At 36.6% G+C, this 20,864-nt stretch overlaps 2 protein-coding genes across 3 annotated transcripts in view; one reads left to right on the forward strand and one right to left on the reverse strand.

Annotated features, from left to right (window-relative positions):
* Positions 1-20,864, forward strand: part of LOC128894563 (dipeptidase 1-like) — a 756,062-nt gene that overhangs the window by 257,209 nt on the left and 477,989 nt on the right. The window lies entirely within an intron of this gene.
* LOC128894572 (low affinity immunoglobulin epsilon Fc receptor-like) overlaps positions 3,322-20,864 on the reverse strand; it is a 192,614-nt gene continuing 175,071 nt past the window's right edge. The window contains exons 5-7 of the mRNA XM_054156407.1: positions 12,144-12,256; positions 4,923-5,158; positions 3,322-3,851 (exon numbers count right to left, since the gene is read on the reverse strand). Coding sequence (XP_054012382.1) covers positions 3,734-3,851; positions 4,923-5,158; positions 12,144-12,256 — 467 coding nt within the window. The 3' untranslated portion in view covers positions 3,322-3,733. The remainder of the gene's footprint in view (positions 3,852-4,922; positions 5,159-12,143; positions 12,257-20,864) is intronic.

Below are 20,864 nucleotides of genomic sequence, written 5' to 3' on the forward strand. Positions count from 1 at the left end.
GGAACCACTAATTGGTTCTGTCAATCCTGTACAGAGGATGCGGAAGAGGCGGACATGAGCAGGGATGGAAGAACGTTGAAACGACGAAGAATTGGTCACGTCGACCGGAAAGATTCGTTATGGGAATACAACGTTCCGGCAGAGCAACTTTCATTTCAGTAGCGCGGTTTTTTTTTCTGCTTGATTTTTCGTTTTATTATTGGTCCTTCTGCCTTTTTCAGCAAACGCATCGCGGCGTCCTGATGCTCGTGCACGTCCCGACGCTTCGACGTCGGTGGCCGCGAGAAATGAAGCACCCTTCCTATTCGGAACACGGATTCTTGTTTTGAATTGCCGAAACGTGTAACCGTAGACCGATTGATTGGCTCTGAAACGAGAATACTTGTCCTGGTTTCAATTTCATCCTGATAATTGGAAATTCACTTCTACTTACGTTCATTGCTGCGATAATATGGCTTCACATTTTGACATCCTCTGAAGGGATATTGCAAATCTAGACATTTTATCAAAAATGTACGTTTCCTTTTAATTTTTTTTTTTAAGTGGACTATACACACAGTTTGGAGAAAGTGACGAGGCGGAAAAATCAAAGTTCTGTACAATTGTTATAGCGAATTTTCATTCATGAATTTGAGCGTGTAGCAGCAAATGGGACTTTTCATCATCGAGTATTTGGTGAATGGAGATTGTTCGTTATTTTGAGTTTGTCAAACGTGTGAAGCGAATTCCATCTTTTACATTTATATGACCAGCTGGGAATACAATAAAAAAAGCCCTTCCCAATTTTAATTGGGTTTGTAATGATACCCTTTTTTAGGAACATCTACTAATCCTTTTGGTTTGAGCATTGGTTGGTGTGTTAATTCATTTTATAGAGAAATGTTCTACTGATCCAGTATCAGCGCATCAAGGAGAGTCGCCCTAAATTTTTGTTTAATTTTTTCAACCCCTTCCGACACCTCTGGCACCTTTAGAAGTGACGTTTTTTGACGCGCCCCTCCCCCTCTTTAAAGGGGTGAATCAACACCTTCACATCAACCCTCGCCAATGCAACTTTGCACACACCCAGAAGACACTTGAAGACTATTCCTCACGAAGTTTTACCGAAATCGATGATGATTGAAAATTCTCATAATTATGAGCATTTAAAGAAGTCTGCCGCTAATTTTGTCCAGTAATTTATATTCAGATAACAGAACCCTCTAACGTTTCAAATCTACCATTCAAACAACGACAATTCTTACACGTAATGAAGGTTCTAAATAAAAAAAACAACATGAAGAGTATCATAAAATATTCAAATATAACTTGGATTTTATTGTATAGCACTAAATAATGCCATGTACAGCACTGTTCTCAGCGTTCAGGTTTCTTTTTTCTTCGTCGTTGGACAAACTAAAAAAGGCGTAGAATTTATTTACGCAAATTCCGATCGAGCGAATTTCAGTTACAGTGCGATGTAATCTTTCATACATGCCGCTAATTAGATGTGATACAACATAAATTTTTTTGAAATCGCAACACTCTTAGTTCTGAGTAATTAGAAATTAACGTTAGGTTTATGTTATTCGGTTAAATCGCCGTTAATCTGCACATAACTTTACGGAAAAGGTGTTTTGATTTCTCCTCGCTTTCCTCTGTGCTTACAACGAGATTTTTTTATAACAAAAAGATGAAAAAAAAAAGATGTAACGGATAATCCGAAACTTTGTGAATCGATAGAGCACTCGGTTTTTGTAGAAGAAAAGTGTACGCTGCTACTCTAGCAATCGACAAGATTCCGTGACTTCTTTGTTTTTTCTTGGTTACAAAACTATCTTTGTTCTTACTAGAGCCGTTATCGATAACATTTATACAATATTGACTCTCTTCCGGAGAAGAAGTAACGTATATATTCTAACTGCGTGAATCCTCGAGCAGAGTTTTCCATTTGATATGAACTGGTGTTTAGAAAAAATGACAAGCTTAATTATTTTCAATCAGCTTACACATTTTATATGCAAACTTCAGCAAACTCTGTTCTCCGAACTCTTGCTGAATTTTTAATTAATATAAACAATGCGCGGGAAACTTCTCTTTCTTCCTAAATGCTTGAAGAGAGTTTACATAATTGAATGAATGGCTAAGGCAATGTTACATCCTTTAGATGTTTTATAACGTTCCATATCAAATATAGGAGAAAACAATATTAATAATTAGTTTATTTGTTAAAAGTAAAGAAAGAAGAAGTTTTACCAAGTTGGTAAAAGTGCAATACACAACGTTGTTCCACTCGAGTATTTAATTGTCCATGCATAGTTTAACTTTTTTACGATTCACATTTATTCGTACATTATTTCTATGTTTTCTACCATGAAAGATGAGAGACGTGTAAGTTGTTTGTATGCTGTTTGGAGCAAGGCTATTTATCATCTTATCATAAATGAAAACAGTGCATTCGGGATTGCGAAGCGTTCATACATCAGTTGCATGAAAGTCGAGATTTTAGAGAAATACTTGAAGGTTTTATTACTGAAAAATATATTTAAAACAAGTTTCGTATTAATTATAACAATACAATGGAGTATTTGAATATTAAATTCTGTGGACAATTAAATGATATTTTTTACTCTTTTACCTGACGTATATATTTTAAATATCAAGTTAAATGGAAGATTCTTGGATTTTGCTTAATGGAAGATGTGGCAACTCTCTTTTAAAATAAACATTGATAAAAGCAATTATATAATACCCTTCATTAGTAGCTACATTCTGTTAATGATTAGCCTTTGAGTTGTGAAGATTTTCAATATTATTTGTCAATATATTTATCTTAGAGCTTTTTGAAATTTAGTATTCATTACAATTTGTCTCAGCTCTCTAAAAATAGATCAATTTATAATTTATAACAAGTAAATTTTTCCTAAAAAAAAACATACAGTGAGGGCCGCTCCGTGCTGGTGTTTAGGTGCATAGTACTGCATAGGTTTATCAATAATATCAATAGAAAATAACATTATGAATACTCTAGATATAAAAGATCTAATTAAGAGTTTTGTCGCACTTAAAACTAAGACACTAAATATCTAATAAATGACATATCGTACATATTTAAATCCAATCTGATATTGCATAATAATCGTTCTTTTGTAAATTCTCTATTTTCAAATACTTACACCTATATCTTACATTTATCCTAAACAACAATCTTTTATAATTAATTCCATTTTAATACACGAATTCTGTTTTACAGAATAAAATCTGACTTCGCGCGAAGGCGCGTCTTGTCCACGGAGCGGCTCTGTATCGACTACACCAGCATCATTTTTCTGTTTCCAGGTGAAAAACATCCGCTCGGAGGATCACGCTACTCGAGGACGAAGACGAAGCACAGGCTCGAATTCGCGAACGTTTCTAAATCGATAGATCGCTGCGCGCGCATTGTCCTGTCGCGAGACTTTCGATCCATCGTCGATCGGTTAAACTCAATCTCGGCGTTACACGCCGGTCGGCCGTGAAACACACGAGAACACGATTGCGCGCACATAGTCACTTTTCATCCGGTCTCTTCCGGGGTCCCACAGAAACAAAGGGAAATCGATGGCGAAGCGTCGCGGCGCTACGTGGACGTCTTCCAGCGGTCGAGACCTTCGTGTATGACGCGCAGGTAACTGGATGCATCGTGGATCGAATCGCCCGCGGCTCGATGACTCTCGAATCCGTTTTTCGATCGTCGATGTACCGGCCCTATCGATCATTGCACTTCACATACGAAGAACGTTTCGAAGCTGCAAGGGCTGTCGTTCCACTTCAGTCCCTTGCCGTCTCTGTTCCACAATTCCAGACAGTGTTCCTCCTCGCCGTTCTCGTATCTGGAGCACGGAGGATGAATTACGTTAGAAATGGTCCACGATATTAGGTATGCGAACATTTATTACAAATATTCTCGACCTGCGCGATTCATGCAATTGTAACGAAGCATATGGGCCTGTCTTATAATATTTCGAATGTTTTCTTTGCTTGAAGCCATGAAATTGGAAACAATGATAATCTACAAGTGGTATGGTTTCGTTTCTATACGTAACTGATTCAGTCATTTGGATAAATTCGTTTTGAAGTGTTTCGGATATATTGTCAGTCTCATAAGTATTCGTATCCTCTCTGAAGAAAGTTTAAATTAAATACCAGGTTTGATGTTTCCAACTAAATGATTCATTATAAATATGTTTATAGATATACTTCACGTATGTATATATTTATAATAAAATATTTATTTGGAAACATCAAACCTATTAATCAATTTAGACGAGTGTCTTCAATAGACATAAAAGGTACGAATACTTGTGGGATTGACGGTAGTTACACGCAATAACTACCCTTTACAATAGGAACATGAAATTGTATTATTAAACGGAGTGATCATTAATATATATATAGAATAATAAACATTGATTACCTTCAATTGTACTTGCAATTGTTAACAGTGTTATAAACTGGAATTAATATTAGACATACTTATTGTGTAAGATAACGACCTTTATTATTCCGAATAGATGAATAACCGTTTTCATCACGCAGATCAATATTATGTTCACATTTTAAAAATCTCCACTTGTAATTTCAAACCACCAAATTGTATATTGATACCTAATTCAACTAGAACAAAACGACAACAGTTCTCAATGAGCACGCACCACATTTGACAGTTTTCCAAACTGTTGATTTAATCTTGTAGTATTTCATTTTAGATGCTATATCAGAGCACCGCGATGGTTTCAGTGCACCGCGAGCACACCAATTAGTGATACCACAGAGAAATGCTGAAAGCAACGTAACCGCGTCTCCCATGGCATCACTAATTTGCGTGTTGTCGTACGTTGAAATCCTCTTTTATATTTTGACGAGTAATGGGATCGTTAGGATAGTTTTGTGGCCGATTTTACCTGAAATTATTGGGTTCTCCGACGTTCCAATTTTCGAATGTGATAGGCCTGCCGTTGGCCATCCAGAAGAAAGTGCCCTCTTCGGCTTGATCCGTGCCAGAGGTCCAGAAGTGCTCGTGTCCGAGGCCAAAGTCTTTAATGTGCTTTTCCAGCCTGTCGTTTTCTTCTTGCGAAGCTATGCTCGCCAGATGCATTCCGTGGTACCGACAGTACTGGGACGCCCTGTACCAGTTCGCCTGGAACACGAGAGAAAAAATTAACCCTTTGCACTTCGAGGTATATTATTGCAAAATGTGTAAACAGGAGCTGTGTTGACATCTAACATTAAACGATAGAGCAATGGGTGATAGAATTCTGGATGAGAAAATAGATCATATTAAGAATGCCTCATTCCTAAATGACTTCAGCAAGAATATAATATAAGAAACACTAAAGAAAGGAAAATAAACACAATAGAAGAGCAGTAATATTGACGAAGAGAGAGAAAACGTTCTTTCAACCATAGTTACTGATATTCATTTAATGTTTCGTTCTTTTAAGCAACAGTCTTAGCGTTGGTCATATATCTTCTTAAATTACACCATTTCATACGGAGTGTGCTTATTCGTCTACTTTTCTGACACGAATGTTCCGTATTGCCTGTTTTCTAAATAGCACCTTATCTTTTCCTGCTATTTGAATAGAAAGCTTCAAAAAAACAATCATTTTTTTTTAAGATTTTGCGTAGGTTTATCCTGCTTAATCTCTGACAAAGTTTCCCAGACTGACGATGTTCCCTCAGAGGGAACACCCGAGTGCAAAGGATTAAAGAAATAATCAAATTTCAGTCAAGCAGCTTGAAATGTAAATTTTAAAGTCATCGCAGTTCCTGTCCTCTGTGGTTTCTGTTTCCTTCTCTCTTTTCCACTGTAAACGTTTTTATTGCTATCGTTACCGCGTGTAAACGTCGACGGATTTTACCCTTGTTTATAAATATACGTGCAGGGTGTTGCACTTTGCCCCTGCGCGTTCAGCGGCCGTCTATTAATAAAACACGAGGGACAGATAATTTTCTAAATTATTCTAATCTAATTATTCTTAAAGTTTTTGTTGCCGACCGCGTTCAACGTTTGAGCTTCGCGGGAGACGATGAAAAGTTACCCTTCAATTAGGTATTCGGCGGGCAACGTACGCGAATATCGAATTAGGAGTTTCGGTCGAACGTCATACGAGTTTAATATGCGCATTTCAGTGATGATAACGACTCAATTTTCGGATGACGTGACTTCATTCATTCATTCATTCATTCATTTCAGTGATGATAACGACTCAATTTTCGGATGACGTGACTATTTAGCACAGACAGAAAATATGAGAATATTTAAATTTCGTTACACACATATTTTAATCTTTTAATCGATCGACAGACATTCTGATTTTTGTGACTGTACAAAAATTACTAAAAATTAACTAATCAAATTTTAAACTACGACGGGAAGAGTATGAGATAAAATACTCTGCATTAATCAGCAAAATATCGTTGCACGATCGAATCACAAGAACAGTGCAAAGGTAGGAGGTGTAGGTAGATGGATTTCGAGGAACATCAATGCAATTGTACCAACGCTCTATTTATTGCACTTTATTTGCATTCTTCCCGGGTCACACGCGATTTTTCGTCTCCTCCATTCCCCGTTTTTTCTGTTTTCCTCCTGTTACGGAGATGAAACGCGTTGGTGCCTCGAGTCCACCTACCACTGTAGAGAGCATTCCTCCGAATCGACACGAAAATCGCATTCGACCAACCCGTGGCGTCGCACGCAAATTTATGACGCAACGGATCTTTGGCACCCTCGCAACGGCCTTACCGTGTGTAAAAAATATCGACAGCCCTACGATTCACTGCTATCGAGGAGAGTAGTTATGCAAGGTGTTCCATCTTCGATCGATTCGTACGGATACTATAGTAGAGGCGTGTCAAAATCTTTCTTTGTCTCTGTTATACCATCGTGTCGCAAGCAAACATATTCAATGTTGAAAGGGAAACGATCATTTCTAAGAAATTAAAAGACATTTTTTGTATAAAAGGGTGTATGCAAGTAAAAGAAATGTTATATGTAAGGATGCTCACATTTGTAGCATAAGAAGGCAATAATTTTGTTTAATTACAAGAATGCACTATTTATTCTTTATCTTTGGTGTGTAAAATATTAAATGTAATCATTTAATATTTTGTCGTCTAATTAAGAAATGGAGAATCTGTAACATCAAGGGTAAACAATTATTTTATTTTGTTAAAGATACTTAGCATCCCTTTAAATGCATCAAAATTGACATAAAATCTGAAACAGATGTTATTTTCAAAATTGCAGAACTGTGTTGATGTTTCAGATGGTCTATTCTTAATTATTCAAAGAAACTGTCCAAACATAAATACTGTAGTAGACACACAATAGAATTTACATGAGATTTTTATTACCATGTAAAATTACAATATAACTAATTTTTTTAATTTTAAATGTTTACACAATCCTTTTTCAATATAGAAGATCCTTCGGGATCTAGCTTTTCTCAAAATTTGTATTCTTTTCGCTTCCCATAAAAATGACTACGATAAAGGCAATGGTTTCAGGGGAATATAAAGTGTTCGATTAATCGAATACCCCTTTAATTCATGTTTTAATACCACTAGCGAGTTTATTCGTAAATTACTATCCCGAGTCGAACGCGGCGAAAATGGCGGTTCTTTATGGGAGGGTAGGGCATCGAGGGCACTCGTTCTGTCCAGCAAATTACCCATGGCAATCGATGAACGTGAAAAGAATTATTCGCGATCGCGTATCCGTGCGTCCAAGTTCTTTCACGTAATGACTCTTTACGTTGCCCGCAATAAAATAGAAATCGCGTATTTAAGCCTGTTTTACATTTCGCGATAGCATACTTTATCCTTTCCGATTCGTTGAACTTATTTTTGTTTCACGTCTCCGCGACTTTAGAGCGATCGATTTTCATTCTTCAATTTAATGATGATTGGTGGCCGTCAACAATAGAGATCAGAGTTGATTGTGAACCAATGACCATTTTATGGTTCCTTCGTTAGGATTACAGCAGCTTTAATTGCACTTCTAATGGTTCCTTAGCTGGGCCATTAGGGGATCATAGGCCTCTAATTGGACTTCCGTATACCATCTTTAATTGTACCTCTAATGGGTCTAGGTTCCCTAGTTAGGACACTAGGTGTCAAGGATCCCTGGTTCGACCTCTAGTGGTTCTGGCACCTCTGTTTGGACTAGTGAGGCGCCATAATTGATCCACAAGCGTTGCGTAGTTGTATATCCAGTATGTCTACACCAGCCTACGGTGTTTGCTCGGCTATTACTAATTCTAACGATGCTAGACGAACAACTAGGGGAATATATGCAAATTATCAACATACGCGTGTAGTAACTAATTATCAAAGAGTCTTAATTTTGGTCAACCCTAATTATAATATTATTATTATATTATTATTATAATTAGGATAATATTATTATTATAATTAGGATAATATTATTATTATAATTAGGATAATATTATTATTATAATTAGGATAATATTATTTGAAATAAACGAAAGAATTCTTCGATTTTAATTGTGCAATCAGAATCTTAATAATTCAAACGAACAACAACATTTCGGTCACTGCATCGTGGCTCTCTTGTGGTTTTAACTTACATTTCCAACTGTGTTTATTTTTATGAAAGCTAATGCACATTTGTTGGTGTACTTTAACACAGAACATACATATTCCACGATTACAAGTATGGAATTATCATTCATTTTGAATTGAAACATTGAAATATATTGAGGTTTTAGTGAAAATTAAAGTGCTTTGCAAAACCAGATTTATGATTTTGTTCATAAATACAACACGAAGGATCGAAATGTATCCGATTTAAACATATTTAGAGTACGATTACAATTAAACGTGAAAGCTGACGTTTAAATATCCATAACGACCACGCTGACAAGCGTATTTTCCTATTAAAAAAAAAAATCCTAAAGCTCTTTATGGGAATCCTTTTATTTACTTTGTATTAAATTTTTCATCGTAACGGTCCTGTAATGATGAAAGTTTCATATGCGATATAGAAGAAGCGAGAAATCTGACTGTTTCCACAACGAACAATTCATCCTTACCAAAGGCAGTTAGCTTTTTGCATCGTTACCGTTCGTCCTTCGTTACAGTGATATCTCTTTCGCGTTCGTGTATCATCGCGAGAGAAAGAGCGCCGGATGTTCTACCGCGAAATAGCTCCAAAATGGAGGCATAAAGGTATATAAACTAGACAGGGTGCTCCATTACAGTTGGCAAATGACCGCGCAACAAGCATTCCCGTATATTTTACGCGCGATAGGGCGAGCGTAAAGAAACGGGGGCCTGCGTTGCATTTGCATATTTCGCGGCGCTGTGCCATTGAAATATTTCTAATATTACTCGTGTCCTGTCCCCGTCGAGCGTAATGCTCACTTCTCCGCGGAATGCGGGCCCACTGCTCGCTTAAAATCAAACGTATATCCATACGCGAGTCTGGCAAATGGAATTTGCAAAAGTGTCCCAGTGGCCATTTTCGGTTTCCTCATTATATGTTTCACTTTGATCGTAGAACTTACTCTGGACGAACATTTTTCTGTGAGGTGTCTATTTGCAATATAAAATCAAGAATTAATATACTCCATTTAATGAAGGTAAATTTATGTTTTCGTTTCTATCTCGCAGTAATTTTACTTTGACGAACGCAATGGAATCATGTATAGCGAAAGCGTGCATGTAGTGCAAAGGCTATGCTTTTAAACATTCATCGGATTACTTCATATCGTAACTCACATTTGAATGTCATGCCTTAAAAGGAAAAACGTGGCGTCATACCTGTTAGAATGACGCCAATCTAACGGAAATGTTAATGTCCTTCATTGATACATCGCGTGGCGATCATTGCGTTAGAAGAAAAATCTTCAGTTTGTTATCGTTTTTATATAAATGTTTTATACCAGCGGCAACGCATTGTTTAGGTCACCTGATTTCACTGTTATTTTTCTAGAATTTTTTAAGTTGAATCAAAGTTTTGTAAGGTCGTGTCAAAAGTTGTTAATTCTGGAAAGTATCGAACGTGTTAAAATAGGAACACCGTGCCACATTTGCCCTCCAACGACGATCAATTTTCAGAAGCGCTCTTGACCCGTTTATTAGACATGCACATTTAGTTCAAACTGCGTATTTCCACCAAAACGTAAAACAGTGTGACACTACCAATAAATCCATTTCTCCTGGCTAATTAATTCAACATTGTTTTACTGAATCATATTTTACTTACATTAATTTTGTGTGATTTTATTAAATTGTATTCAGTAACAGATAAATTAATTTTATATTCACAGTATAGACAAGCATAGTTTAAATAATATAAGAGTTTACCCATGTCCATTTCTTCTGGCTAATTAATTCAACATTGTTTTACTGAATCATGTTCTACTTACATTAATTTTGTATGATTTTATTAAATCGTATTCAGTAACAGATAAATTAGTTTTATATTCACAGTGTAGACAAGCCAAGTTTATTTAATATAAGTGTTGAACCTTTAATTTGGTCAATATACCAAACTTGATCAGTCAAAATTCATACAAGTATGTATATAAATACAAACTTGAGAATATGTCCAAATAGACAGCAACATATATCTACTTTCATATACAATAGTAAAAAAATACCCAATACGAAAAAAATTCAATTTTACCTGTTGAAACGTGTCACCCACTTTTAGTGCGCGTTTCACTAACCTAGATCCTCAAAGTTTTCTATCGCCCAATCACGAAATCACTGGCAAATAAAATTTCAAACGATCCTCTAACGCCTTTCCAAATCGTGGTCCCGTGTTTTCGATCGTCTTCGCCTAAAATGGCGATCAATTCAGATAAATCGATCCGACAACTCTCTCTTCGCTGCGAGTTACCCACTTTCCTCGACTCGCGAGCAACGGAACCGCATTATTAAGACGGATTTTGCAATAGTGTGTCCGGTCCACGGCCTTGCAACGATCTCTTTCGAAGGTGGGTGGAAATGACGTCAAGCGTTCCTTCGAACGATAAGTAAGCGGTTTCATAAGAGCCACCCGTTGGCGTTGTTCGTCTCGATCCTCATTGTAATCGGATCAACCAAGACGAACATTGTTCGGAATCCCCCTTTTGTTTCGCAATCAAACAATGCCCCGTCGAGATATTCCGTTATTATACATTTTCGTCTACACAGATTCGTGTTATAACAAAAGTTTACTTCTTCATTTAAATACCTACTCGTGCGATCCGTCTTTGGTATTATTTTCTTACTTGGCTCGGAGCCCAAGCTCTCGGTGTATGCAAACTTTAGTCGAAAACATTGTTTCGTGGCGAAAAAAAAAATGTTTGCGGAATCAGTCGGAGATTTCTATTATTGAAGTAATGCTTTAACAAGTGAAGTTTTTACTAAAATTAATTAGGTTTATTTACTTAAAGTTATTAGGAGTCTTGAACAAAAATGAATGTTTGTTTCTATATGACTTTGTGAAATTTGGAATGTGTCAAAATGATCATGTACCGTAGTGTTAATAAAAACGTTGAAGAATATATAAAATCAAATTTTGTTCAACTAGAACTATCGTATCATGATTTTTGATGATCACTTTTTCCAGTCTAGAAATAAGATGGATTTTTAAAGTAGTTTATCCACCAATAAAACATAATGTACCATTTTATTAAAATTATTTGCCAAGTTATCTTCTACGTCAACCGTATACGAACTCTGTTTTCCATTACTGAATCCAAGTTCCCTCGGCAATGAAACACGCTGCGCGTTGTCGAAGATTTATATGCCTCTTCGTCACAAAATTGGCTATCAAACGACGAATGGAGGTTTCGTCGACGCGATAGACTGTCGATCCGATCTGAATTTTACTTCTCCGCGAGGAAGCTACCTCGGGGGGCCCTCGGTCGCGATCGACGAGATCACTTTCCTGCGTTCTTTCTCGCGTTTATACACAGCGTGCAGGGGATGCTCGCACAGCCAAGTGAGTAGATCGATAACAGGCTGGTCTGGCATTCGATGCACCGTAAAGTGTCGGAGACGGTGAGCCGGAAAGTTACGAGCTTGGAAATAATTTGATAAAGTCCGGGGGGTCGTATCGGCGGGACAGCTAGATAAATCAAAGTAACTGGCAGGTGTTGTACCTTGAAGAAGATCCCCAGGTAGTATCTCTTCTCTCCGAGCTTCAGCAGCGGCATCGTCCATCTCGAGGCGGCCAAGGTGTTGCTGTGCTCGTCCACGCAGTTCGGACAGTCGTCTGTTGAAAAATAAACAAGGATAACGTGAATCGAATGTTAATTAAACGTAACGTGAATTATGAGGTAGTCTATTGTCGTAGAAACTGATTGTTGAAAGAAATGAATTATGGCTATGTAATTTAATTTTTTGAGGCACACGATTGTAAAATAAAAAGAAAATTCAAGCTGCACAGAAGAACACTGTCAATAACTTGCTAACGCGTTTCGACTTGTACACATTTCTGATTCCACTTATTGTACTTTTAGCGTTAGTTCATAGTACTGCTACATGAATAAAAAATTTTGATAAAATAGTAAAGCTAAGCAATAGGTGGGATAGTTTTTTTAATCCATCTAACTTCAAAGAGATAAGTTTGGACTCGCTTAGTTTGAATAATGCTATCTTTAGAGTCAAATTACCGTTCAAACTGTTAAGTCGAACGTTAGTATTTTGACACAGAGTTTTTCAGTTACGGTCTGAAAGCTTTAAAAAAATAAAAGAAAAAATAGGAACCATTTTACATAGTGGAATAAACGAATATTTCTTGTAGTATTTTATTATAATACTTTTAGAATGCTTGTCAAGAAGTTGGCAAGTTGGACAACGAAAATGGAAATTAAAAAGTCGAGAGTAACTTTGAAACTCAAGTTATTTATTCAATATTCTGTTGAAATTAATATGGAAACATTTTGTTGAATTTTTCATTGGAGCGATGCAGTTTTATATCCATGCCAAGTAGCAAGAATGTTTTAATAATACTATTTTATTATTGAATAGAATTAAAAACTCCCAGGAAAAATTCTTTAGGGAATACAAATTTTTAAAGCCAAACTTGTATAAAAGTTCATTCTTGAAATATACTGAAAGTAGAATACTATTCTAGTATAAGAGGATAAGCCGTTTTTCCTCTTTAAGAAAATTGATTTAAAAAAACTGTTGGATCTGCGCGTATTTAACAAAGGCATCACGATGATACTCTGTTAGGTACAAAGAGCAGTCATGCTTCGATAGAGTGCACGCTATACGTCATGTTTATCAAAGTAGTCTGGCATATTTTCATTACTCGTAACGTGTCGATATTGTCGACTGGCGCATCGTTAAAATTATTTGAAAAATACCGTTCGTCACACGACCATTTAATATAACGTGAATTATTGAGAAAGTTGGAAATAGAAAGAGAAATTTAAATATTTGTTGCAGCATTCAGTTCTCTCCACACCGTTACTATTCCATCAAAGCCAATAATGTTGATGCAAAATTCATTCGTGAAAATATTACAATTTTATTAAATGTAGAAATTTTCATTCATATTCGTCAAGGGAAGTTTGCTCATGTAAAAATAAATGGAGTTCATTCAGTCTATATTGTAAAAAATTTAATTAAGTTTCGACTACGTGTATTCAGTCATGTTTAAAATGTATAAAACTAAATAATAGACTAATACTGATAGACAAACGGTAATTTTATTATTTTTCATTCTTGATTGAGTTAATCGATAAAGCAATGGATGATAGAACTCTGGATGTAGAAATAGATCGTATTAAGAAAGTATAAACTTTGATTAACTCTGTCGTTGACTGATAATATGAATTCTGACTGATGTTAAAGTTTAAACTCAAATTCCTCCAAACAAAACATTCAATCTCACGCAATTATTTTAAATTTTGCGACACGGATACCCTAACTTCCACCTAGTGCCATTCCAAACACGATTTCCCGCAAGCGGTTCTTTTCTATTAGTGTCGAAAGAACGAAAACGCGTGAGTTTCTCCAAGACGCAGTTAACAGCCGTGACTTCTGTTGTTTGCGTTTCTAATCTCCTGGTTATTCGCATTATCCCTCTAATCGTAGACGTAATAGATTTCTCCGCTCGTAATCGACGACTACCCGAAAAAAATACAGTTACATCCGAACGCAGCGCGGCACGGCGACGTTTCTCGCGCGTTATGCAACGCGGAAGAGTCCGCGCGCATAAGGAGAAAAAAAGAAACCTATTCTTTTCTTCCACATTTTCACATCGAGCTCTAGTTACATACTTTAGGCCTGCTTGTTAATTTAGTTTGAAATCAAACTGCATTTAATGAATCTATTCCAAGTATTACATTTTGACTCCCCTTTCTTATTATAATGTCAGGGTGAACCAAAAGTTCGTGCATTTTTTACGTTGTTTCATTTTGTGCAATTTTTTGAAGTCATTAAAATTACTTTATACGCAAGATTTATATATCATTTTGTAGCTTTTGAAAAGTTTTTTCATATTTAATTATTAACTACACTACTAATTTATTGACCGTTCTTCTTTCGTTTTAGTAAAATCATGGAAAATTTTGAGATTTAAGTACTTTAACGTCACTACTCGAATCAAGAGTTTAAACCTACTGAATATCATACTTTCTTTGCTGCTTTAGTAGCTTTAAACTTTTGCTTCCATTAGTGACATAAAAGTACTCGAATCTCAAAGTTTTCCATGATTTTACTAAAACGAAACAAAATTAAACAATCAATAAATTAAGGTAGCTAATAATTAAAACGCTTGCATATAAAGTAATTTTAATAACTTCCAAAAATTTCACAAACTGAAACAACATAAAAAACGCACGAACTTCTGCTTCACTTTAATATGTATATTACAGCTGCGCTTTCCTCATTTCTGAACGTTAATATTCCCATTTTCATTCTTCAACTGTCGTATTCAAACTGTCTTAATTAAAATATTCTAATCATTCCGATTCATTACATTACTTTTATTTTTTCAAACTCACCTTTCCATTTCGTGTTCTTAATTCTATTCTGAACCTCTTATTTCCTTTTTTAAATTTTCTGGTAGCGAGTAATCTTTAATATATTAATGAAGCATTATAGTATAAAGAAATAATTAGCAACAATATTATACTCAAAAATTTAATTGAATCGATCTTCAAAAGTTTGTATGTACGCCCAAAAACACAAGGATCGAAAACACTAAATTTCGTTGCTTTTAAATACCAATAAACACTTATATGTTCACATTGGGTGTAAAAAGTACAACAATCCGGAATTGTCCAGCCGTACCGCCCTCGAGGAAGGACGAAACGTCGCGGCAAGTGAAAATTCCATTATTAAAGGCACGTTCGCGGCGCACTTTTGGCCGTAGTCTTTCGAACCGTTATTTCGCGGCATAATTCTCGCTAAGGGCGAAAGTTTTAATGTTCCCGGCGATAAAACACGCCTATGGAAATGAGTAACTTAACGGAAAGTTCGAATTATATAGACTGTAAAACGAACGTGATTCCAACGCCGCTCTATGACATAAATAATATCGCCTCGAATCCGGCGGGTTTCTCGAATATACTTTTAGCGTCGGTGGAGCAACTGGCAATAACGTGGGCAACCAGAAACTTCGATTACTTTTTTTCCTCTCTTTTTAACAGTTGTAGAACAACGCCGACGAACGGGGGTATCCGTGGCATGCCAAAATTAGGAAACTCAAACGGCATACGTAACGTGGCGTGCCAGGGTACGCATTAAAATAAATTGGTTTGCGGAGTTCGGCACAAATATTGACCTTCGTTGTTACAGTTTTTTGACTTAGGTTTTGGTGAGGGTAATACGTTGTTTCAATCAGAACTCGTGATGTGTTATATCTTTTGAAGTGACCAAAAGGTTTGTAGGAGGAATCATTTCAAAGATTAAAAATCCTGACACTGTTTTGTTGAGATAGAGATTACTGTCTTTCTACTTTATGCTATTCCTACTCTTAACGCAACAGTTTCACCACCTTACATAAATAATGATTTAAACATAATATTTGTTGACGACACATGGTCACATAACTAATCAATAGGACATTATAAACTTACTATTAAAGTGTTCAGTCATCTCTCGAAGAGAATCCAATGTTGACGATCGAAGTCGTTTATTTGGATAGTTGTGATAAATGCACGAATAATTTGTTCCGTACTTTGTGTAATTTTAAAGGCACTTTATAACTTCCTCAAACGTTAAACTTACAAAGTTGTAAAGGCTATCATCGGGTTGCGCAATGTCAATGAGATATTTTCGGAGATCGATCATCGAATTTCTCCTCGTTTGCCTCGAAGTACCCAGTTCGAGTTACGAACTGTCATGTTGGTCTTTATTAATGTCGAACGTTACGCAAAGTGCACGATAATTTCACTTTTCCGTGAGCTTCGAGTACTTTTATATAATAACAAAATGAATTATCGGTTGTTACGAAGACTCCTAAGATCGGCTTACCGAACCGTGCTCTTCGCTCGCTATAGAGGCCACTGACGACGGAAAAAATATCGTGTAAAAATAGGGGCTGGACAAATGTTTGTCCTTCGTGGGTTAACCAACGCCGGCTTTTGTGCCAACGAAAGAATACATGCCAACAGAGAGGTTCTCGTTTCGATCAGAGGTTTCCTTGTATACCTTGTCCTCTACCATGAGTTCTCTTCTACTCGCTTTATTTTAGCGACCGGGTCGCACAGGATTTTTTATCTGGCGTAAAAAAGCAGCCGTGGCCATTGAATTTAAATAAAGAATCGTACTATCAGTCGCAAAAAAACAGCAGTGGAAATTGAATTTGAATAAAAGTATTGTACTAGTAGACCGAACGGGCTTCTATTCTAATTCTCTTAACAATGCATAACGTTGAAGTAATTGTTACGTTTTTCGTAATTGCAAAGGTATTTTTCCTTGGGCTATAGGCAATACACAAATTTTGTTCAATACTTTTGAAATTACAAAGTTTACAAGAATGAAGCACGTGATTAAAGGTCAGGAAGTGATTAATCCTTTCAACTTTGAACATTTTTTTCTTAAATACGAGCGACTAGAAATTTCAAGATAATTTTGTGCTGATAATTTTGAGAATTAAAAGTGTTTTTTTCTCATCAAATATTAAATCAGAACTAAAAATCGCTATATTGGGAATTATCATGGTGGAATTTGTGACGATAAACAAGGAAGTCTAAGATTGCAACTTAAAATTAGAATCTATCAATGGATATCTACGACTGTTTCACACCGTTCCTCAAAGTTGAAAGATTCATACAAGTTCAAGTATCGTTGCAGTAAATTACATGCTTTATAAGTTACGTTATGTAATACATGAATACATTCTGTAACGGAATGGTTCCGAGTGCAAAGTGTTAAAAAATCGATAATAACAAAATAACCGTTTCGAGAGTATCAGTATAGATTTCCCAAAAATATTTCCCAATTCAGCAAAATAATTTCTTTCCGCCAGATGACACACATTTCAACGAGCATTCGCTCGATCCCATCGCCAGGCTGTTCGGTCGCGCCGCTCATTAACCATTCAATTATCTCCTCTTCCAGCTTCCAGCGCGATTAATCCGACCGTGAACTAGTCAGAAATTCGGAATTTTCAGTGGACATCGCTGCCGCGTAATCGAGCGCGATAATACGAGGAAATTGCATCGCGAGAAAGTTGCTCGGAGTGTCCTCGCCGTGGGGGCTGAAAAAGAGGGTGGGCAGGATCGTCGGGTAGGCGAACGAAACGCCTTCCCGGTTTCGTTGCTGGGCTAATTAGGACGACGTTCTGCATATTTTAATAATCGCTTCGTTAATCGCCCGACCGCGATCCAGGACGTACCGGAATACGTCATCTCGCATTAATATTCAACGGATCTTTTAATAGACACCGCTGGCTCTCACTTCCTGTCCCACTTCTTTCTTTTTTCCCCGCGAAAACGCCTACCCGCGGGGATTCCCCGTTTCGTATTTCGATGTAAATGCGCACGAAGAGTCGGTTTCTTTAAACGGTCGGTCGGATGACGGGGAAACGCGTTTCTCGTTAGTCGTTCGCCCTCCAGGTATTCCTAGAGTGATTCCAAGTATCTATTGGAATCGTGACGCTCGCGATTGCTGACCAGCGATATTGAATTTCGCCAAACACCCCCCGGGTGATTGTTTGGTTATGCGGCGGTTAGCTCAACGCGCGACTTCGAGGTTACGGTCGCGCTCGCGGTGCAAGCTATGATTGTTTCAGAACAGCCTGATGCTCGCGGTTCTGTGGGCGGTGGAATTGCTCGAGCTCGGGTGAATCTGGCGACGGAAGCTCGATGACTGGACATATTAAGAAATTTCGATATTTGGTGAAATTTGATTGAAATACTTGTAATAATGTAATTTAAATTACGTGATCCTAGGGGTATTGGAAATATAGAGGTTTAAAGAAAAATATTGAGCTTTCATATTGTGAGAATTTAATTAGAAGTTTTATAGTTTCCAATTATCGAAATGTTTTGTTTAAAGAGTTTAAAAAGTTTAAAGTTTCTTTACTGGTATCAAAACTTATTTAAATGTGATTTTTAAAACGCATAGCCTGCGTAAGCCACGCTTAATTTTTTTCGAGACCTCTCCTATATTGAGCTGTCTGGAAAGTCCATGGTACAGGTTTGAATATATATAAAGATATACATGTCAAATTGAGTTAAAAACAAATAACATGTATACATTCCTTAAAAGGTGGAAAGGTTGTGGAACAAAATGGAGCCTATGTAATTCGATAAATATATATCAAAATTCAAACGTGCCTCTGAATTTTTCTTAAAAATTGACACGAATTTTCTGGACAACTCAATAATGTACAAAAAGTAAACAAATATTATATCTATTTCATAAAAGTTAGCTTCGTTCTAGCTTCGAATATTCTCAAATTTTGGTTAGTTCCAAATATCTTGCACTAAACGAAAGACGCGTGAGTCCTAGATAACTGTAACAAATATTTTTTACGCAAAAAGCATTTGCAGATGAAAAGGGAGCAATAAATTTGTAATCAACGAATCAGGTAGCTAATCGATCACGTGTACGACGACTTTCAATTCACTCTACGATCACGATGAAAATATACTTAATGGATTCCCGTTACACGTGATCTAAAGAATGTCCGCCGCACGCGATTCAAGCACGTGCGGTTCATTAGAGAAACATAACGGTTGAAGAACGAGATAATCATATTCCTAAGGCGTGTTTGAAAATCAATGCGGACCTTGAATAATGCGTATCTCGTGAATCCTGTACGGTAAAATCATCCGAGGAGAAATCGTAGTCGATCTGCGTGTCACGTGCGCGCAATGACCGGTATGCAATTCGCTTCTTCGATATAAACCATCGCGGTTGAAATACGTGACGCGGTGCAAGTGTGCGTTCCTGGCCACTCCTTGAAATTTTCTATTGGTACATAATAGAACCTTCTATCGATCGGAGAAAATGTTTGTGCGTTACGTAGAGGAAAATACTGCTGGAAAATGACGTAAAGGGGATACGAGGAAAAGTGAGAGGAACAGGGATGGTTGCGTGTAGCTTAAGAAAGATTGATTGACTCGTCGATGGAAAGAAAGTCACACCGTGGAATTGAATTGCACGCGTTGGTATTTTTTAAAAGTAAGCAGCTTACTTACAGGGTAACCGTGTAATTAGTAGAACAATCGGTCTAGAAGGCATTGCTAGTCTATAAGTAAATCGAATTCTTTTCGTAGGAGGTTTGCCTTTTGCGAAGATTGAATCTCATACTCTACCGGGTACGTACACGTTCGATCAAGGTATTTTAATGGTTTCTCTACGTAGACTGCTACTTTGTTTCGACGAAACGCATATTACGTCACGTTTATGGAGGCAATTCTTGCGCATTCTCGAAGAATTTGAAAGTATTCTTTAAAAGGTCGATGAATTCACTGATAGAACACGTGTATCAGTTTTTTCCACTTAAACGCGCCAACGATCCAACTATATACGTAACACAGTAATATTAAAGTAGTGGAGCAGTCTCACGATCCAATAATTCGACACCCTTATATAATGGTAGTTTGATGTCTCAATATCTCAATGCTTCAGCTCCCTATCGGCTAAAAATCTCAATAGCTAACGCATTACTCTCACACCCTCATATTTCGATAGTTTGCTACACCAGTACTCTAATATTCCAACTCTCCAACTCATGAAAATTTCAGAACTGCGATTATTTAACGCTCTGATACCTTCAAAACCAGAAAAAACTCGTTTTTATATTCCAAAACTTCAGCTCTTCAACTTCCGAGTGTTTTAGTAGTTCAACCACTCAATTCTTGAATGTGTCAGTACCTAAATTACTCAGTATTACTATAATTCGATATCCCAATGCTCTAATGTCTTATCTATTTAATTTCTTAAGGCCTCAGTACGTCTGTACATCAATACCCTACTACTTAGATCTTAAGAACTATGACTCAGAAGAGATTATTTTCAGGAGGTAATAACAGAGCAGTACAGGAATATAAATCGAATGCCAGATACGTGTTATTATAGTCGTTAACTCGATTTGAAATTAATATCCAAAGTTTTCTTCTTGAGAGAAAGAAATCAGTGAACTCGTCACTCGAAAGTATCGTGGTAACTATCGCGAGACACTTTGCATGCGTCAAAGACGAGAAAGTCTCACAAATTATACTGACTCTGTAAATTTAAAAAAGAAGGAGAAATTCTTTTGCTTTCAACAAATAATACTTTTAAAGTAATAAAAGAAAAGTATACTCCTACAGTAAAGAGATATTGATGATGAATTTAATAATATGTAGAAACATGTGTTCAAGATATCCACACTTTTCAATATAAAAAATTTAGAAAACACTACTGTTAGA

The sequence above is a fragment of the Hylaeus anthracinus genome, unplaced genomic scaffold (genome assembly GCF_026225885.1).
Source record: "Hylaeus anthracinus isolate JK02 unplaced genomic scaffold, UHH_iyHylAnth1.0_haploid 4, whole genome shotgun sequence".
Classification (NCBI taxonomy): Eukaryota; Metazoa; Arthropoda; class Insecta; order Hymenoptera; family Colletidae; genus Hylaeus; species Hylaeus anthracinus.